The sequence below is a fragment of the Panthera tigris genome, chromosome F3 (genome assembly GCF_018350195.1).
Source record: "Panthera tigris isolate Pti1 chromosome F3, P.tigris_Pti1_mat1.1, whole genome shotgun sequence".
In the NCBI taxonomy this organism is placed as follows: domain Eukaryota; kingdom Metazoa; phylum Chordata; class Mammalia; order Carnivora; family Felidae; genus Panthera; species Panthera tigris.
In genome coordinates, this window is record NC_056678.1 from 2087926 (window position 1) to 2107534 (window position 19609).

At 47.5% G+C, this 19609-nt stretch overlaps 1 protein-coding gene across 1 annotated transcript in view; it reads left to right on the forward strand.

Annotated features, from left to right (window-relative positions):
- The window catches only part of DNAH14 (dynein axonemal heavy chain 14), a 404678-nt gene that overhangs the window by 288425 nt on the left and 96644 nt on the right, over positions 1 to 19609 (forward strand). The window contains 6 exon segments of the mRNA XM_042976694.1: positions 166 to 333; positions 1232 to 1402; positions 5180 to 5347; positions 6207 to 6299; positions 15008 to 15205; positions 17614 to 17775. Of these exon segments, the coding sequence (XP_042832628.1) occupies positions 166 to 333; positions 1232 to 1402; positions 5180 to 5347; positions 6207 to 6299; positions 15008 to 15205; positions 17614 to 17775 (960 nt within the window).

Genomic DNA, 19609 nt, shown 5'->3' on the forward strand with positions numbered 1-19609 from the left:
TTCGAGAACTGAGTGTTTGCCGTCTGCTCAAAACGGATTCGAGATGCTAACGGTTTAAATGCCGTTAATCCTTCGTGAGAGCACACGCCTCTCCTTTCTATCGGGGATTCCCTAGGAAGGATCGTGCTTAAGATTTGGGGCTAACTATAACATTTCTTTCTAAAGGCTCATTTGGGAATGTATTTCTCCATCAATAACTTCACCGTCGACGTCCAGAGAAGTAAGGATCAAACGACATCTTGCTCTCTGGCTGTGTACCACCAAGTCTGCCAGAACATGCTGCCGACCCCCGCCAAGTGCCACTACATATTTAACCTTCGAGACATGTTTAAGGTGTGTTTTCAGTTCATTCGCCAGCCTCGTGGTAAATGTTAAGTTGAGCAGATGTATTTTACTAACTTGATTCTTTTCTCCATTTCTCTGCCATCAACGTGCGATTATTAGAAGGGGGAGAAGGAGAAATCCAAGTCGATTCGTTTTGCTATTTCTCAGCCACTTATCCCGGGAGCCACTTAGAAAAGAATCATTAAGATAATTCCACGCAGAGAATTCGGTGATGGAGCTGCTAAGACCGTTAGCGTATTAAGATTCTCAGCGGGGAAAGCACAGACTTGGGGTCCGCTCTCTTTCCGAGATGTCACTGCAGCTCTCGGGAAGTGAAAGCGTACTTGCATTTCATAAAGATGCTTGAATTTCCACAAGCCCTGCTCTTCACGACAGGAAATGTTGCCCGCGGTGCCGATTCGGTCATTAGCCTCGGTCAAATAATTTTCCGAGTGAAAATAGGAAGACCGACTATTTTGAATTTGGTCTTTCTCTCCTTGCCACGGACTCCATAGTCCAAGATAGTGCATATCATGTTTGAGTCCCAATTCACAATCTTAGGACATGTCAACCTTAAGAAGCACGTCTCTGTCACCACCGGCACCCTGCCTCCAGGTCGGCACCAAAGTCCAGACTCGGCTTCCCGTGCTGGCGAGGCCTCCAAGGCGCCTGGCCGAGGGGTCCTCAGACCCTCTCCCTCCAGGGGCGATGCCATGCCGTCTTTCCCTGACTGGTGACCGGCCCATCTCCTCAGAACTTCAGTTTGTCACTCGTAGAGATGGACAGTTCTTACCTTGGATAATTGCTTCCATTTTTACAGAATCCTAAACGTGCAAAAAGTGAGCCTTTACTTCACACACTGCCTTCTAATGTTAAAAAGGAACTCTCATGCTGCGATCTCTAATAGCTTCTCCTAGGCTTGCTACAAGCTGAGAAGGCCGTTATCAACTCCAAAGAGACGGCGGCCCTGTTCTTTGTTCACGAAGCCACTCGAGTGTTCCATGATCGCTTGATTGACTCTGCTGAGAAAGGGCTTTTCTATCAGTTTCTTTCAAAAGAACTTGAGAACTATTTTCAGGTAAACTTCTGTTTTAAAAAGTATTTCAAATGGTATCTTGGGCAAAAGTATTATTTTCTAAAAATCCTCAGACATTTCTATTTCTTTATTTTAATTTTTTTAATTTTTTAATTATTTTAGAGAGCGCTAACGCAAGTGGGGGGGGAAAGGGGCAGAGGGAAGACAGAGAATCCCAAAGGGGCTCTGCGCTGAGCCCGGAGCCCAACGCGGGGCTCGATCCCACGAACTGTGAGATCATGACCTGAGCCAAAATCAAGAGTTGGACAGACGGTCAACCAACTGAGACCCCCAGATGCCTCCTTAGACATTTCTATGGTATTAATGAAAGGAGCTTTATTAACAATCGCCTTTTTCACTTGATAATGTCTAAATAAGTCTAGATTTGATATGATGGAAATGATGGGGTCTGGATGCCTCTGCTCGTGCATTTGGCCTCCGCGAGCCCTGAAGCTGCTCATTTCTCTCCAGGCCGGGCAGGCGTGTGCACTCGCGGTACCTGCGCCCCCTTCAACTTTGTTCTCCCAGGTGCCCTGTGGTCCAGGTCCCGAAGGAAGGAAGGAGGTTCCGTGGACCGGCCCACGAGGGTTGTAAGGAAGCAGAGGGACGAGCTCAGGGCCTTTGAGGGGCCTCCTTGCTGGCTCCTCTCAGGAGAATTAGGGAGACGCTTTGGAATTCCTTCCCAGAGGTGACGCCTCTGTTCTTTTCTGTCTTCTTGGTGGTGCCTCTTTCTCTCGGCCCATTTGCAGGAGCCCAGGAAAGATGACAAATTCAAAGGTACTACTATATTTACAACAGTAAAAACAGAATGTTGGAACACAGACCTTATCCACAGAGCTACACACATGAACATAAACTCGGAATACGACACGTGCACGGGTATGTCAATCTGTGTTCGTGAACATATGTACTTTTCACACAAGACACAAATTCAGAAAACTTTCAAAAATATTTTCTAGGGGTGCCTGGGTGGCTCAGTCGGTTGAGCATCCGACTTCGGCTCAGGTCGTGATCTCACGGTCTGTGAGTTCGAGCCCCGCGTCAGGCTCTGTGCTGACAGCTCAGAGCCTGGAGTCTGCTTCGGATCCTCTGTCCTCCTCTCTCTGCCCCTTCTCCTCTTCACTGTGTCTCTCAAAACACACACACACACACACACACACACACACACACATTAAAAAAAACCAACTATTTTCTAGACACTCTCATCCTTATTTTCTTCCAGTCCAAGTTCTCTGCTCCTCTGTCCAGATACCTCTTGCTGTCTTCGTGTTAATGCACATCACTCCGCCCTCCAATCTTTTTTTTTTTAACATCTAGTAAAATAATCCTTCCTGTGCCACCTCCACTCTCTTGTGGAGTCTCTCAGGGCTTGGCCAGCGGCCGGTGCTCCTTCCTTGGACCTGGGGGTAGCCCGCATACCCACCTCGTAGTCTGAGGTGGGAATTAGCGGCACTAATTTACGTCAGATGTTTAGAACAGCTTCTGAGGGAAGAACTAGACCTTGTATCGACGCTTCGAATATAGACAGGTGGTTGGCAGAAAGAACCTGAACTCCAAAGCCAGACCTTGGTTTGCCGTCCAGATCTGTCTCGTGCTCCCCGGGGTACTTCACGCTCAACGCGCAAAACCACCTGCAAGACCGTTCGGTGTTTGTCCACTGTGCCCTCTGCACCGCCCGGCCGCCCTGGCCCGGTGTTTCCCACCTCGGGTCGGGGGTGTGGCACACCCACCCAGGCCCGCAGCCGCACCAGAAACCTCGGCATCTCAGCCCACGGGGTGGCCGGAAGGTAGCAGTGTCCCCTGTCTCTGCCTCCACTCGGTGGGTCCCTCCCCAGGCGCGCCTCTGGCCACCCCTCAAGATCCAGCTCGCACTTCCTCTTTCGGCGGATTTTTCTGGCCAACACCATACCCTTTCCAGTTTGAGTGTCCCCTCTCTGTATCCTCCTAGGACTCTGGACTCTTTCTACCTTACAACTTATGATCATGTGATTACTTACCTCTCCCTCCAGCCTCTGAGTCCAAGAGAATGAAGTCATTGATTTTTCTCTCTTCCAAAGTCTCCAGAATTTAGCACCCTCCTTACTCTCAGTTGGTGCTTGATAAAGATATCTGGGGGGAAGGGAGGGAGGAAGGGAGGGAGGAAGGGAGGGAGGGAGGGAGGGAGGAAGGAGGGAGGGAGGAAGGAGGGGAAGGGTAGGAAGGAAAGGATGCAGAAACTTTGCTAAAACAACTACCTAAAGAGAGCCCATTCCTGCCCCCGGTGAAGTTCTTAAACTCTCTCCTGTAGATGCCGACTGCAGTTCGGATTTAGGGCTTTGCTAGACCGGGGGCGCCTGGGTGGCTCAGTGGGTTAAGCGTCTGACTCTTGATTTCGGCTCAGGTCACGATCTCACGGTTCCTGAGTTCAAACCCCATGTGGGGCTCAATGCTGGCAGTGCAGAGCCTGCTTGGGATTCTCTGTCTCTCTCTGTGTCATATTTTATTTATGATTTATGATTTATTTATTTCACAAGCTTAAAAAAAAAAAAAAAGACTTTGCTAGACCAAGCAATAGCTGTAGAGGGGGTAGGACACGAGTTTGCCCTAGACTCCTGCCCTGTGGCGGGCCGCAACAGCTGCGGTGCCCCAAGTTAAAGACAGAGTAACAAACCTTCCCGAAGGACAGAAGGTCACCAGTTACCCCCCGTGCGAATGAGGGTGTATGCAGTATCAGTTCGTCAGCTGGCCGGCTGGCTGGCTTTTTAAACAACAGCATGCGGTGACGCTGACAGCAGCTAACGCTGGGAGCGCGCCTGTTTTCAGAGAGGGTCTCCAAGGCATCCCTGCGAGGTACGTTCCGTTGTTACCCTCACTTTACAGATGAAGACACTGAGGCGGAGAGGGGCTGGGAGCTTGTCCGAGGTGACAGAGCTCGTTAGGTGGTGGGGTCCTCCAAACCCAGGGTAGCTGCCTCCAGGTGCCCCCGGAACCGGAGCCTCGACCTTGTCTCCCGAGTGCCTGTCAGGAAGTCGCGTCCCGGACACCACGTGACGGCAGTCCCAGGACCCCACGCGGGGGGCGTGTCTCTGGAAGTGCCGAGACAGGTCCACGCACATGCCGCGAGGACGGGACCAAGAAGGAATGCTCCCTCCCCCTAGTTTTAGGGGAGCAGGACATGGTCCGACTTCAAAGGGGAGGTAGCCCGTGACCTTGGTACGAAAGATGGGAGCTGGCCCCGGGGGGATGGGATGGTGTCCTTGTTGACTAAACTACAGACTTTATTTGGAATCGCCAGCGTTTAATTACGCATTCGTGGAGGCGGGGAGATTGCAGTCTGTCTGGGAACCATCATCACGTGGATTGGTTTGCGAAACCACCACCGCGGTCGTGACCTAGAACTGTTCCCCGCCCCCACCCCTGCTACCAGCTGCACGGTGGTATTTAGCACACGAATAAGGGAAGAGTCTTTATTTTTCATTGTTGGTGAGACTTCAAGTTGCTATTTCCACAACAGGGGCTCTTAGGGCCCGCAGGCCTTCAGGGAGACCGTAGACGGAAGTCCACATCACTGCGTGTGGTTTCCTTTGCAGCCCCTGTATGTTACTCTCCGCACTTAAAATACCGTCCGGAGAAAGGCTGCATAGGCCTCGCTGCCTAAAAAGGTCCATGGCACAAAAAGGTGAAGAACCCCCGTCCGGATCGACTGTGCCCAGAGCTTCTCCGGAGTAGATATATTACATTCGTTTTCATAACAAGTAGAATTTTGCTCTTAACAGATATTCAATTATGATCTTACAATAGATTAATTGGACCAAAGAAAAACTGATGGACGACTCAATTGTCTTTGTGGATTTCTTGGATATAAACAAGCCTCACAGAAAAAAGTTCTATCAGAGCACCAGCGACTATGAGAAACTGGCCAGTGTACTGAATGAATTCCAAATGAAGCTGAGTTTATCATCCTCGGAGGTACGGACACGCACCATGCGAAATCGGAGGAGTGCTGTTCTTGTGTGCGCGTGCGCGTGTGTAAGAAGGAGCAGGGGAAGGGTGTGCCCCCATCAGGCGGACCATTGGAACTGCAGGTTTCCACGGCTCCGTCCTGGCTGGCTTCCGCTAGCAGGGCGTCCGTAAGCCGGGTGCACGACTCAGGCTGTGGGGGCTGCGGCATCAGGGCGAGAGGAGCTGAGAAATGCAGGAGAGGCCGAGGCCGCTTCGGGAACAGCCCCCCTTACGTCGCGGTCGTGGGCAGAATGGTGTCGGCACAGAGGCGCCCTCCAAGTCATAGACGCCGTGACCCCATTTCCTGGGAACCCCCTCCCCGCCCCCATGTCCCGCCCCTAACAGAGCAGTAGAGGCACAACCTGGATGCTGTTGTTCCCCCGTTCCTCCTCCCTCCAGCCCGTACCCCCCTGCTCCCCCTCCTCCTCCCTCCAGCCAGAACCTCCCTCCCCCCCTCCTCCTCCCTCCAGCCAGAACCTGGCTCCCCCCTCCTCCTCCCTCCAGCCAGAACCTCCCTCCTGCCCCTCCTCCTCCCTCCAGCCCCAACCCCCCTCCTCCCTCTCCTTTCTCCAGCCTGTACCTCCTCCTCCTTCCTCGCTTCCTCCCCCTCCTCCTCCCTCCAGCCCATACCATCCCCCGGCATGCCCACAGGAACACTGACGTAGGGACAGGCATCCTCGCACACGTTTCCCTTCCACACGTGTGACCAGTTGACGGGATTGGAGAATATTGAGTCTCACTCCTGGGTCCCTGTATGTACAGCTGCAGTGAACACGTGATTTGCCTGTGCCTCCAAGCAGTTTTCTTGTCCCCTTTCCTCTCCCAGACTTCTCATTCCATGGTGTTCTTCAAGGAAGCCATAGAACACATCGCAAGAGCGGCCAGGGTCCTCCGGCAGCCGGGGAGTCACATGTTACTGGTAGGGATTAAATTGCTCAGATATTTTTAAGCTCGCAGAGTAAACATTGAGGAGGTCTGATAAAATCTACCTCGCTTACAGAAGTCCTATTTATGCCAACCTTGTACCTGTGGAAGCTTGCAGCCATCGAGCCCCGCGGCAAGACCATTTTCCTCTCTAGGGTTTGCATAAGACATGTATCTGCACAGAAAAACGCTTGGTTTGGGAAGGCAGGTGATGGCACTGTCACCGTCTGTCACATGTCCCCAGCACTCGTGCAGCCTCTGTGCAGGTGGAACTTGAGAACAGTGCACTTACTGGAAGATTGACTTAGAAACATGAGTCTTCGCACAAAGTTCTACCTCTCACGAAAGCAAGTGGGAGTTAGATTTTTGGACAATCCCCAAGTAACTGGACTAGAGGAGAGCTTTCAGGAGGCTCAGTGAAGTCCAACATATTCGGCCAATTACACGAATCATGTTATTCGTGAACATTTAAGCCACCGTTCATGCCTATTACTTATCTATTTCATACCCTTGTAACTATTTGCTTAACACCGTTTTTTTCCCAGAAGTGCTAGAGCTTTCTTTAAACAGACGTGTGCGAGACTAATTAAAAGGAGTTAAAATTTGAAAAATTGAAGTAAAAACGCAAAAGCCACTACTTTCTCCACCCAAACGCTCCCTCTACTAGCCTTTCTCACCTCATAAATGGCACCCGCGTAGATCTGCTCTGGCCAGAAAGCCAGGAACCCCTCATTCTTGAGGCGTCTCCGTCACACCCCCCCCTCGGTCATCAGTATGTCCTGGCGATGCGACTTCTGAGATATATTCCAAGTCTGCTCCCTTGTACGCATCTCCGCTGTCGCCACCCTGCCCGGGCCGCTCCCACCTCCCCTGGGCTCCTGCAGCCGCTTGCCTCCCGCAGTCCCTGTCACTCGTCCCTTGATTGCACTTCCTAGTCCTTAGCGCTATCTGATCTGATCTGTTTAATTTGTCACTTACTTATTATGTCTCCACATTTGGAACAGAAGCTCTAACAGCGATGATTTCCTGTCTTATTTCCATTATCAGCACGTTACTTTTTTACTCCCAAATGGTACATAGTCTCCGTTTGCTTCTTTTACCACAAAGTGGCTCTTTCTTTCCTAATAACAAGTAAGTTTACCAAAAGTTCTCAATTCTAAAATTCCTGAGATTGCATTCAGAACAATTTTTTAAAACATAACACTCAGCGGGAAGCTTGCCTCCTTAACGATGCTTTCTCACGGCCCTATCATCGTATCAGAGGGAGGCCCTGTTAAAATACAAGGTAAAGCCTGGCAAGTCCCTGTTTCCTCTCTGATCCTGTGTCTACTTTTCCCAGTTTAACACCATCAATAGATCTTTGCCCTGGGTCAAGCTAGCACTAGGGTTCACTTGTGTAAAACAGTAATATGGGGGTGCCTGGATGGCCCAGTCAGTTGAGTGTGCAACTCTTGATTTCAGCTCAGGTCATGATCTCACGGTTGTGGGATTGAGCCCTGCATTGGGCTCTGTGCTGACAGCATGGAACCTGCTTGGGATTCTCTCCCCACCCCACCCCCGCTGTCCCTCTCCCCCACTCACACTGTCTCTCTCTCTCTCTCTCAATAAATAAATAAACATTTTTTTTTAATTTTTTAAATTTATTTTTAAAACAGAGAGAGAGCATGAGTAGGGATGGGGCAGAGAGAGAGGGAGAGACAGAATCCAAAGCAGGCTCCAGACTCTAAGTTGTCAGCACAGAGCCCGACGCGGGGCTCGAACTCACGAACTGTGAGATCATGACCTGAGCCAAAGTCGGATGCTCAACTGACTGAGCCACCCAGGAGCCCCTAAACATTTTTATTTTTAAAAAATAAAAATAAAAACAAAAAGTCACAGCTGGCATTAAAAAAAAAACAAAAACAAAAAACAGCAACATGACTGAAAGCTGACCCAGCCTGAGGCTTCAGCAAGAAGAGGCAGCTGGAAGGAGTGTAATGACTTGACGAAGAACATCTAAAACAGATTTAAAAATACACAAGATCTAGATTCGTTAATTCAAATGAGCTTAGTTGAATAGGTAAAGTAAAAAACAAATCCTACATGACTTGTTAAAAGTAAGCGTTACTTAGTTCAGCTGGATTGTGTCGCTGAACTACCAGAGCCAGAAAATAAGCTTCTAGAGGCTGCCCTCCCACCTTGGCTCATGGCTCCTGTCTCCAAAACCGGCAACATGGCATCTTTCTGACCCTTCAGCTGTCACACCTCTCCCTCTGTCTCTCCATCTGACCACAGCTAGGAAAGGTTCCCTGTTTTTAAGGACTCATATATTTAGACTGGGTCCAACCAGGTTATCCAAAATCATCTCCCCGTTTCAAGGTCCTTAATTTTAATCACATTGGCAATGTCTTTTTTGCCATATAAGGTAATCCATTCACAGGTTCTAGGGACATATTTGGGGGTGAGGGTGAGGGTTGCAAGGGTATTATCCTGCCTAACACAGACAGTACAAATATACATTTCTTTTAACTGCTTTCAAAGACGGGTACATAAAACAATAATTATAAAATTATTGCTAGGCTTATGACATAAATATTTAGTATCTATAATAATAAATAGCACAAAAGAGGAAGGAGCAAATGGAGTTATACTGAAGCAAACTTTCTATGTTTTACTGGAATTAAGTCAGTATTAATCTGGAGTAGATAAAATATCCAGCATAATTCCTAGACAAATCATGAAAAAAAACTCAAAAAATACATTATAAAAAACAACAAATGAATTAAAATAGAACTCTAGAAAATATTGAGTTAACGCTAAAAGAAGGTAGTAAAAGAGAAACAAAAGGGAAAAAGACACAAGACATGTAAAAAACAGCAAAATGGCAGACGTAAATCAAATCATATCAATCATAACATTAAATATAAATCCACGAAATGTTCCAATAAAAAGACAGAGATCGTAGGAAGCATTTGTAAAAGGACAAACTCCAAGCATACGCCATCAACAAGAGTTGCGCTTTAGATTCAAAGACACAGAATGGTTGAACGTGGAAAGATGGAGAAAGATAAGTCATGCCAACGATTCCCACAAGAGAGTTGGAGTGGTGACACTAATATCAGACAAAATACACTTTTCAGGGAAAAAAAGTGCTCTGAGGGAAAAGAAAGATGCTGTAATGATAAAAGGATCAATCACCAGAAAGATACAACAGTTATAAACACACACACACACACACACACACACACACCTAACAACTAAGCCCAAAATATGCGACGCCAAACAGACAGCAGTGAAGAGAGAGAAATAAGCATTTCAACAGCAATGATTGGAGACTTCGATGTCCCCACTCGCAGTAACTGGTTGAGCTGCTAGAGAAAAATCAGCGAGGACGTAAACACATCGATGATATTGTAAAACAACTTGACCTAGTTGACATGTATAGAAGACTCCATCTAGCAGCAGCAAAGTACATGTCCTTCTGAAGCTCGCTGGAACATTCTCCAGCATAGACCACCCGCCAGGCTCTAACACAGGCCTCAAAGTTAAAAGGATTGAAGTCATTCGAAGTAGGTCCTCTAACCACAATAGAATTAAAGCAGAAATCAGTAACAGAAAGAAACTTGACATATTCACAAGCATGTGGAATTTTAACAACATACCGTATGAGTCAAAGCAGAAATCACAAGAGATATTAGAAAATACTTTGAGATGGATAAAAACACAAGATACATAGAGCGCTGCTTGGAGGGAGATTTACAGCTATTGATGCCGATATTTTTAAAAAGAAGAAAAATCTCGACCTTCCACATTAGGAAACTACAAGAAGGAAAGAAAACCCAGCGCAAGCAGAAAGGAAGAACCAATAAAGATGAGAGAAGGAAGTAGAGAACAGAAACACGATAGAGAACATCAATGACACCAAAGGTTTGCTCTTTGAAAAGATCAACAAAATTGACAAACCAAGAAAAAAAGAGAAAGAAAAGTCCATTATTAAAATTATTGAAACCAGGAATTAAGGAGAGGACGAAACTACCAACATTACAGAAATAAAGGCTCTACGAGAATATTGTGAACACCTGTCTGCCTGCACATCGGATGGCCCAGAGGAAACGGACACTGGCTGGGAAGACACAGATGATTGAACTAAGGAAACCGGAAGTCTGAATAGACCTCCACAACGAGATTTAACTGGGAATTTGAAAACTTCCCATGAAGAAAAGCCCAGGGCCGAACGGCTTCCCTGGAAAAATCTGTCCAACCTTTAAGAAACAATTAAATGAATCCTTACAAACTCTTCCAGAGAATAGAGGAGGGAACAGATCACAACCCACCCACGAGGCCGGTATCGCCAGATACCAAAACCAGACAGACACATCAAGGCAAGAGAACACCGCAGACCAAGATCTCTTGTGAAGAGAGTTGTAAATTTCCTGAACAAGGTATCCGTGAACCAGACGCAGCAACATGCTCGGTATCCTCCGCGGTGGCCAAGTGAGACTTCTGCCAGGAATGCGTGTCTGCATTAATGTCCAGAAAGCGGTGCTGCAGTGAATCGTATTAATACGACACAGGGCAAAAAACCACAGGAGAGTCTGTGCAGAAAATGTGTTTGATAGAATCCAACACCATTTATGATCGTTTTAAAGTCTCAGCAAAAAGAAACAGAAGGGAGCTTCACCAACCTATAAAAGGCATCTGTGAAAAACTTGTAGTCAGCCTCATGCTTACTGGTGAGAGACAGTGTTTTTCCCTCAGACCGGGAACAAAGCAAGGATGTTGTCTCTCACAATTTCTAGTCAGCCATACACCGGTGCTTCAGCCAATGCAGTTAGACAAGAAAAAGGGGGAAAAGGGCATCCAGATACTTATAAGAAGTAAAACGGTCTTTATTCACAATCCACATGATCCTGTTTCTAGAAAATCCTAAGGATCAACTACCTGATTAAAAATAGTCCAAGGGGCACCTGGATGGTTCAGTCGGTTAAGAGCCCGACTTCATCTCAGGTCATGATCTCACAGTTGGTGAGTTCAAGCCCCACATCGGGCTCTGTGCTGACAGCTCAGAGCCTGGAGCCTGCTTCCAATTATGTGTCTCCCTCTTTCTCTGCCCCACCCTTCTGCGCACGCTGTCTCTCTAATAAAACATTAAAAATTAAAAAAAAAAAACATAGTAGGAATTGCTAGCAAGGATACTCTGTTTTTCGCTGGTGGGAAGGCAAAATGGCACAGTCACTTTGAAAGATAAGTTGGTGGGTGTTTATAAAACTAAACGTAGCCTCACCCCATAGTCTAGCAGTCATGCTCCCAACATATTTGAAAACTTATATCCTCACAAATACCTTCCCATGCGTGATGATAGTGACTTCATTCTAAAAGTGGACACAACCAAAACGTCCTTCAATAAGACATGAAGTGGAGTACAATGGAATATTATCCAAAGTCCCGAAGAAATGAAATAATCAAGCCACAGAAAGACATGGGCAAATCGTAAAGGCTTGTTGCTGAGTGAAAAAAGTCAGTCTGGAAATCCTACACACCGTGTGATTCCAGCCCTGTGACATTCTGGAAGCAGCAAAACCATAGAGATGACACATGACTGGGGGTCGGCACGGGCTTGCAGAGAGAAGGGAAGGTGAGACACCTGCCGTCGGAGAGGAGCGGCTATTCTGTACGATGCCGTAAGGAGGAACGTGGCACCATGCGTGTGTCCAGGCCAAAGAGAGAACCTTGATGTATAAAACTTTCAAAAAGTCATTTAGGCGGTCGGGGGTCCCAGGATGGAGTGCAGAATGTGACAGGACGATCAGACTGTTGCCAAAGGTGCAGCGAGCTCCCCGAAGAGGGTGGGGGGGAAGGAAGTGACCTGAGGAACTCTGGAAATGAGTGGCGTCTGTAAGACCAAAGGTGGAGGAAACCGCTCGCGAGCACTGATCTGGAGCTGATGAAGTGGTGTCCATGGGCGGACGGTTAACTTCTGATGCCACCATATGTATGTACGTACGTGTCACAGCTGAACAGGTAGGTAAAGGATGGCACGCGGGGCAGCCAGTGTCCTCACCACGGGAGTAGGCAGTTACAGACGAGCCAGCGGAAGAGGCGACAGTGATCCGTGGAGTGACGGATGAGAGGTGAAGACCTCAGTCGGACTCACGTTGGATTTAACATGGATGGTTACATACAGACGTACTTACGGGAAAGCGTGTGTGCACAAGGCTGGCGTACAACCACAAGTGTCCTCGTTGTATCAGCCGAGAGAAGCTGGAAACGTGCAGCAGGAACACAGGCACACCCAGCACCCAGGTCTTGGTTTCTGATGCCATCCTTCAATAAAAGGGCCAGGGCTCCTGGGGAAAATGGCTTCCTGAGGGCTGGCATGAGAGTCACCGTATGAGCATGGAATGTCTTGTCTGGTAGGGCCAGAAGGGAAGTGCTTCAAAAGACTCTCAGTGACAGGAGTATGTCAGAGGGATAAAAGGAGCCAACTTCGAGATCTCCCGGTGGCCGTACCCCAAAACAACAAAACAAAGTAGTATTGGTTATAACTCGAATGATAAATCTCCGTGAGTCCATGCATGTAAAAACACGATTGGATAAACAAGTGGGGGAAAGAGACACCTCTCCCGTACAGAATTCTAAATAATGTATGCAGATATCTGCCCGCAAGGAGTTGGAGCATAACTACCCCCTCCTTGACTGTGAGCTGCTATCGGTGACTTTCTCCCAAAGGGCGCGGAGTGGAAAGGGGGAAAAGCAGTAACTTCACGGTGGAGAAGCCTGACACACACAACATTATCTAGGTGGCCGAGGTCAGCATCGACAGTGATAAATCGTGTTGGTAATGGCACTTTATCCCTGTGGTCTTCCCACCCCAAAGCACGTACCCCTAGTGTGGTCACAAGGAAAACACCAAGAAGGTCCCAACCACGACGCCTGACCAGCACTCTTCAAAACTGCCCAGGTCATCAAAACCAAACAAAAACGAAAAGTCTGAAACCGTCATAGGCCAGAGGAACCTACGGAGATTTAACTATTAAATGTGATGTGGTGTCCTTGATAGGACCCTGACCCAGAAGGGGACATTAAGGGAAAATGAAGGAACGCCAAATAATGTATGGATTCTAGTTAATAATTATGTATCAGTATTGTTTCATTAGTGGTAACAAATGCATCCTACTAGTTAGATGTTCGTAGGGGAAACTGGATGTCGGGTATATGACAATTATCTTTTGTATCTTGGCAATTTTATTGTAAATCAAAACCCTCCTAAAATTTTTTTAAAAACTTATTTTTTTTTAACAGACAAGAGATTTAACTAGATAATTCACTAGAGAAGATGCATGAATGCTAGTAAGCATGCAAAAAAAATAGTCAACATCATTAATCATCAGGGAAACGCAAATTGAAACCACACTGAGATGTCACCACACATCTACTTGAATGACTGTCGTCAAAAAGATGGTCAGTAGCCAGTGTTGACCAGGACGTGGATAGACTGGACCTCGGATACATTGCTGATGGGAAAAGAGTTTGAGCATTTCTTCTGAAGTGAACCCAGATTCACCCTTTGACTGAGCGGTTCCATTCCTCCGTATCTACGCAAAAGAAAGTAAAACAAATGTTCTCTCAACGACTTGCACAGAAAGGATCACGGGAGCATTATTATAGCGGCCACAAAACGGAAACTCTTGGAACATCCATCAGTAGCTGATGCATAAACAAACATGGTCTATCCCATCCAACAGGATACTACGTAGCAGTAAAAAGGAGCAAACTACTAACACACAGGAACCACAAACCATCCTGCTGAGTGATGTGCAAAAGGCTTCATGTTTATGATTCAGTTTGTAGGAAACATCCAAACACTGCGAATCTGTAGAGACAGGAGCATGTTAATGGTTGCCTGGGACTGATGCCAGGATGAACGCTATAGACAGGCCTTGGGGTATCTTTCTAAACATGGACTGTGGTAGGGGCACCTGGAGGGCTCAGTCGGTTAAGCATACGACTCTTGGTTTCAGCTTAGGTCATGATCTCATGGTTCATGGGTTCGGGTCCCCGCGTTGGGCTTTGCGCTGACAGCATGGAGCCTGGAGCCTGCTTGGGATTCTCTCTCTTCCTCTCTCCCTGCCTCTCCCCTGCTCATGCTGTGGCTCTCACCTTCTCTCAAAATAAATAAATAAACTTTTTTTTTAAAATGGACTGTGGTAACCGTTGCATAACTCTGTGATTTTACTAAAAATTATCATATGGTACGTATGAAAGCCGGTGGTCTGTAAATTATACCCCAGTAGAGCTAATACTTTGGTAATAAAGGTAATACTTTGTCATGATTACCAAAGAGCACTTAAGTTTTTACTACTCAGAATAAAAGACCTACTTCAATTCTTATAAATGAGAAATCAAATATTGGCAATAACATGACGATGATTTGGTAAACCCGTCGATGCCATTTTTCCAGATGGTGTTATCTTTACAGTGAAGGCGTCTCATACATTTCAAGAGACCATAAAGAGCAAAGAAGAAAATACTGAATGTGTATGAACACCTTACAGAACTCTGGTCAATGCTTTAGCTCTGTTTAATGTGTTTCCCAAAAAGGTTATAAAAATAGGTACTTTCACTGTGTGAATTTCTGGTGCACAGACTTGGGAAACGGTGAAAGATTGAAAGATTCCCGGGGCGTCCACAGGAGTCTCACGTTGGATTGTTCTTCTTCCAAAGATTGGAGTAGACGGCTGTGGGAAGGAAGCGTGTGCGACCCTGGCGTGTCACCTGATGGAGTGCAAGCTGTCCCCCGTGCCCTCAGCTCACAGTCAGGCCCATGCGGAGTTCAAAGAAGCCCTCAAAAGGGGGGTTATCCAAGCAGGATTAGAAGGGAGCCCCACCGCTTTGATAGTTGCTAACATAAACCTAAAGCAGGTAAGTACCTTTGACCTTGGTTATCTGCTGACGTTTGCTGTGTAAGTGGCTCCCCCGCCCATTCAATATCCGGAAAGAAAATCTGGCCGGCGCCCGCTGTGTTGTTCATGATTCTGCCCTTCCCCACGCACAGCCCACAGAGGCCCTGGTTGGGAACCCACACTGCACGTAGTTTTGCATGAGCCCTATGACAGAAGCATTTTCCGTCTTTATAATTTTCGTTGCGAGTAATTTGTCTGTGTAGCTGAACTTGTTTTCTCGTCTGGGTTTTGGAAAAAAGAAAACCACAAAGACACAAAACAAAAAACGCTATCCTCTGAATCCGCTGTCTACTCTTGTGCACAGCGTCCTGTGCTAATTTCACCGTCGAATTTAGCACTTGCCTTGCAGGAGATGCTTTGTTTACAGATAAGCAAAACAAACAAACAAACAAATGCTAATCACCCAGCTACTTTTTTAATCTGTTGCTTGGTGTAAACCATGCCTTTCCACGGCCTCCACGGAACTGGGGAATCCGGCTGAGATTGTAGTTACTTCTTTGTGGCGACATTTAAAGGCAACATTATTTATGATCCATGATCCAGACTCGTACGCTTATGAGCGTTGTTTCACTTTCCTCTTGTTTCTTCTCTAATCCTGAGCCTCTGTCCCTAGAGTTTTGTTTTTCCTTCATGTGGTATTTTGAGGGTAAATCCGAGTGAGGGCTATGTTGTATCTGCTGTTCTCCATAGTGTCCAATTTTCTGCCTTAATTATATGTCTTCCCTCTCCCAAACGTATTTATTTTTTTTTAAGTTTCGTTTTTGTTTTTGTTTTTTGAGACAGAGACAGGGTGAGTGGGGGAGGGGCAGAGAGAGAAAGAGAATCCCAAGCAGGCTCCACGTGGTCAGCACAGAGCGCAAAGTGGGGCTCGAACGCGTGATCTGTGAGATCATGACCTGAGCCAAAACCAAGAGTCGGTGATCAGCCAGCTGAGCCACCCAGGCACCCCTTCCTCTAGATACCCCGCCCTCTTCCTCTGCTTGAGGTTTCTTCCAGGCACTTCTGGATTTCAGAGGATGTCCTGTCTCGTGCCAGGGGCCTGCTGTTTAATTTAAGAAATCATTTTTCAGAAGACCACTGTCAGGTCAAAGCTGAGATGGACCCATCTTATCCAGGATTTCAAGGTCATTGGATCTCGTCTCCACACTCTCCAGTTTTCTCCTGGCCACATCATTGCTTTCCATGTGAACCCCCAAAATGGTGTCATGACCCTGTTAAATTAACATTCGTTAAGTGGAGCACAGGGGGATGGTGAGCCACAGTTCCGGAGAAGACGAGAAGAGACGCTGAAATAGAGAAGTTTCTTACTCACAGGTCCTGGAAGAAGCACACGGCCTGCCTCGAGGGACCGTGCGGGGAGGTCAAGGCGGGGTGCGGGCAGAGAGGCAGGACCCGGGGCGTGTGCCTTCATCGGGGTCTGTGAGTGGAGTGACTCGGGGTTCCCGGGTCGGGGCCAGATCTGTCCGCTCAAATCTAAAGAGCAGTGTTTCAGTGCGCCCCCACGGGGGTCCTATCTAAGGGGTGCACTCGGTACGGGGACCCCGGGTGGCGAGGAAGACCTACCAGGAGCTCGTACCTGCTTGTCACTCTGCCGGCTACCGCGTGAGCGGCTGGCGTACCATCAGGGTCCCCGCAGGCTGCTCGGTGGGACAGAATAGATGCTGAGGCCGGGACACCACAGAGTGGCTAAAACTACCAGTGGGAAATCGGTGTGTTTCATAAGCTGAGTCCCGGGAGCGACAGGAAATCCGGTAGCCCCGCAATCCTGGTAGTCAGCAATCCTGGCCCCTGCCCTACAGCTGGCTGCCCTCTCCCACCCCCGCCGGGGCTGAAACACCAGGAGCCTGAGGAGCCTGAGGATGGTAGAAATGCATGTTTTTTAAATACAGCTTGGATTTATTCTTAAAATGAAAATGCTCGTACTTTTCAGTAAGAACTCCTCTCGTAGAGTTTCTTTCACCGCCCTTTGTCCCCCGGCCCCTCTCTCGCTGGATCTGGAACCCTGCCGCCGTGTTGCTTGTAGCCCGTGCGTGTGTGGTGGTCTCCATAAGCCGTCTGGAGCCAGGTCCCCGCGCCGCTCGTACCGCCCCCCACCCCCCACCCCTGCCATGAGTCTGGTCCCAGTGGCACGGGCGTTTGCATGCCCTCAGTACCGCACACGTCTCTCTCCTGTTCCAATGAATGAACGGAGGGACGATGCTTATTTTTACTCAGACAAAAAAGACATTGGATGGGTTTAAGAGAAGTTTAGCTTTCAAAAAAAAAAAAAAAATTAACCTGAATCGTCCTTAAATACTTTGGCCGTCTCAGTTTGGTGTGTGAAGAATGGAATCACTCCTGATTGAATGAATATCCGTTTCACCTAAGGAGCCATTTTTGGAAGATTTGGACAGCGTCCTCAACTCGCAGAAAACCCTTGGCTTGTTTGAAGATGACGAGCTGGGCTCCATCGCGCTACAGATCCGATCCTTTGCTGAGCCGTCTGGTTCTGTTGACGACAGGCAGTCTTTACTCACACTCTTCCAGAAGGTGAGCTCTTGTGGGTTCGCTTCAGCAAACTACCACTTACATTAAAGTAGACACGTGTATAATTCTGTACGTGGTTGCCAAGTTGGATCATTTTTTTTAGGTCTTTAAATGAGCCTTGCTCTTTTCTTTTTTTTAATCCTCTCAGGAGGGGATAAATGAGTTTTCAAAGCTATAACTAATGGGTCCACTCAAACCATCCCCACACATAGACACACACACATCACACTCTCAGGGAAAGCCAAGATTAGCAAGGATCTGGGCCTGCGTGGTGATCGGGGGCTAAAGAAAATGGTAACAGTGAGAGGCAATGATGAGAGAATGAGGGGATGCCTGGGGGGCTCGGTCGGTTCAGCGTCTGACTCTGGATCTCAGCGCAGGTCATGATCTCACGGTTCGTGGGTTCGAGCCCTGCATCAGGCTCCGCGCTGACAGCGTGGAGCCTGCTTGGGGTCCTCTCTCTCTGCCCTTCCCCTGCTCGTGCTCTCTCTCTTTCTCAAAATAAATAAATAAACATGAAAATTTTTTCTAAGTGAAAAATAAGATAAAAAAGAGTAATAAGATCCTGGGAAGGGCAGGATACAAGAATCCCTTCGTCCTTTCGTCCCTTTGACAGCCCTGGAAGTGGCACAGGAGGAATAATCCAGAGAGGGCAGGTGATAGTCAGAAGGAGCTCAGCAGTGGGGTCGGCAAAGGACTGGGTGGGAGGGAGACAGAGTCCAGACCAACGAGCTAAGCTTTCTGTGTCTTAAAGGCGCGATGACTGACCAGCGGCTCAGTGGAGACAGATGTGACCACCCAGACTAGGTGTTCACAGGGGAAGGACCACAGGCCGACTTGTTTCTGGGATCCTTTTCTGTCTATAATGGAGTCATCTGAAAATTGAACTGGGCCGTCTTCCATTCTCAGTGGACAGTTAGTGATCCGGCACAAGGAGAAGATGTAGAAAATTCCAGGAATGGGATCCACAATTAAGAGACAATGTCATATGAATGGATGTTTACATTGAGTTATATTTTTATTTTATTTTTTTTGAGAGAGAGAGCAAGTATGAGCGGAGGAGGGGCAGTGAGAGAGAGAATTCCAAGCATTCTCTGTGCTGTCAGCAAAGAGCCCAATGTGGGGCTCAAGCTCACAAACCGTGAGATCATGACCCGAGCCAAAGTCAAGAGTCAGACACTTAACCGACTGAGCCACCCAGGTGCCCCGAGTTATATTTTTTAAATGCTATGGCAGAAAGAAAGAGCAATTTTTCTGATCACTGGTGACACTCCAGTGCCTTGTTACTAAATTGGTGCATATAGATTGTGATCAGTAAGAACAGCAAAGAAATTCTCATTTGGAGTGTAGAGAATAGTGCGTGCCAGAAGTAAAAAAAACAGACCAAGAATCCCAGTTAGAAATCAGTTGCAGTTGTTTATTTAATTACTTACGTGTGTATTTCATGCCACAATTCCACTTCCAAAAATGATTTGAAGTGTCTTCCAATAATCATAACAGCAAAGGCATACTTTAAACTGTGAACACTGACTGTCCTCAAGTAGGAATTTGGGGATGAGTAAAGCAAAGAGAGGTCATTTCGTTTTTGATTTAAACATTTCTGTGTTGTATGCATTTTGCGCCGAGTGGTTTAATTTGCTTTTCTACATTTCTGAAAGACGAAAGGCAGAGAAAGAATCTTACGCACGTCACTCTTCCAGCCTTAGCACACTTCTGGGGCACATAGGTTCCTTCACACGCAAGCACACCATCGCTTTGTACACACGGGACTGTGCGTTGAACGCTGATCGACCGCAGCTGCTTTCGGTAACGTGGGTTCCTTTAAAGTGACACCTGG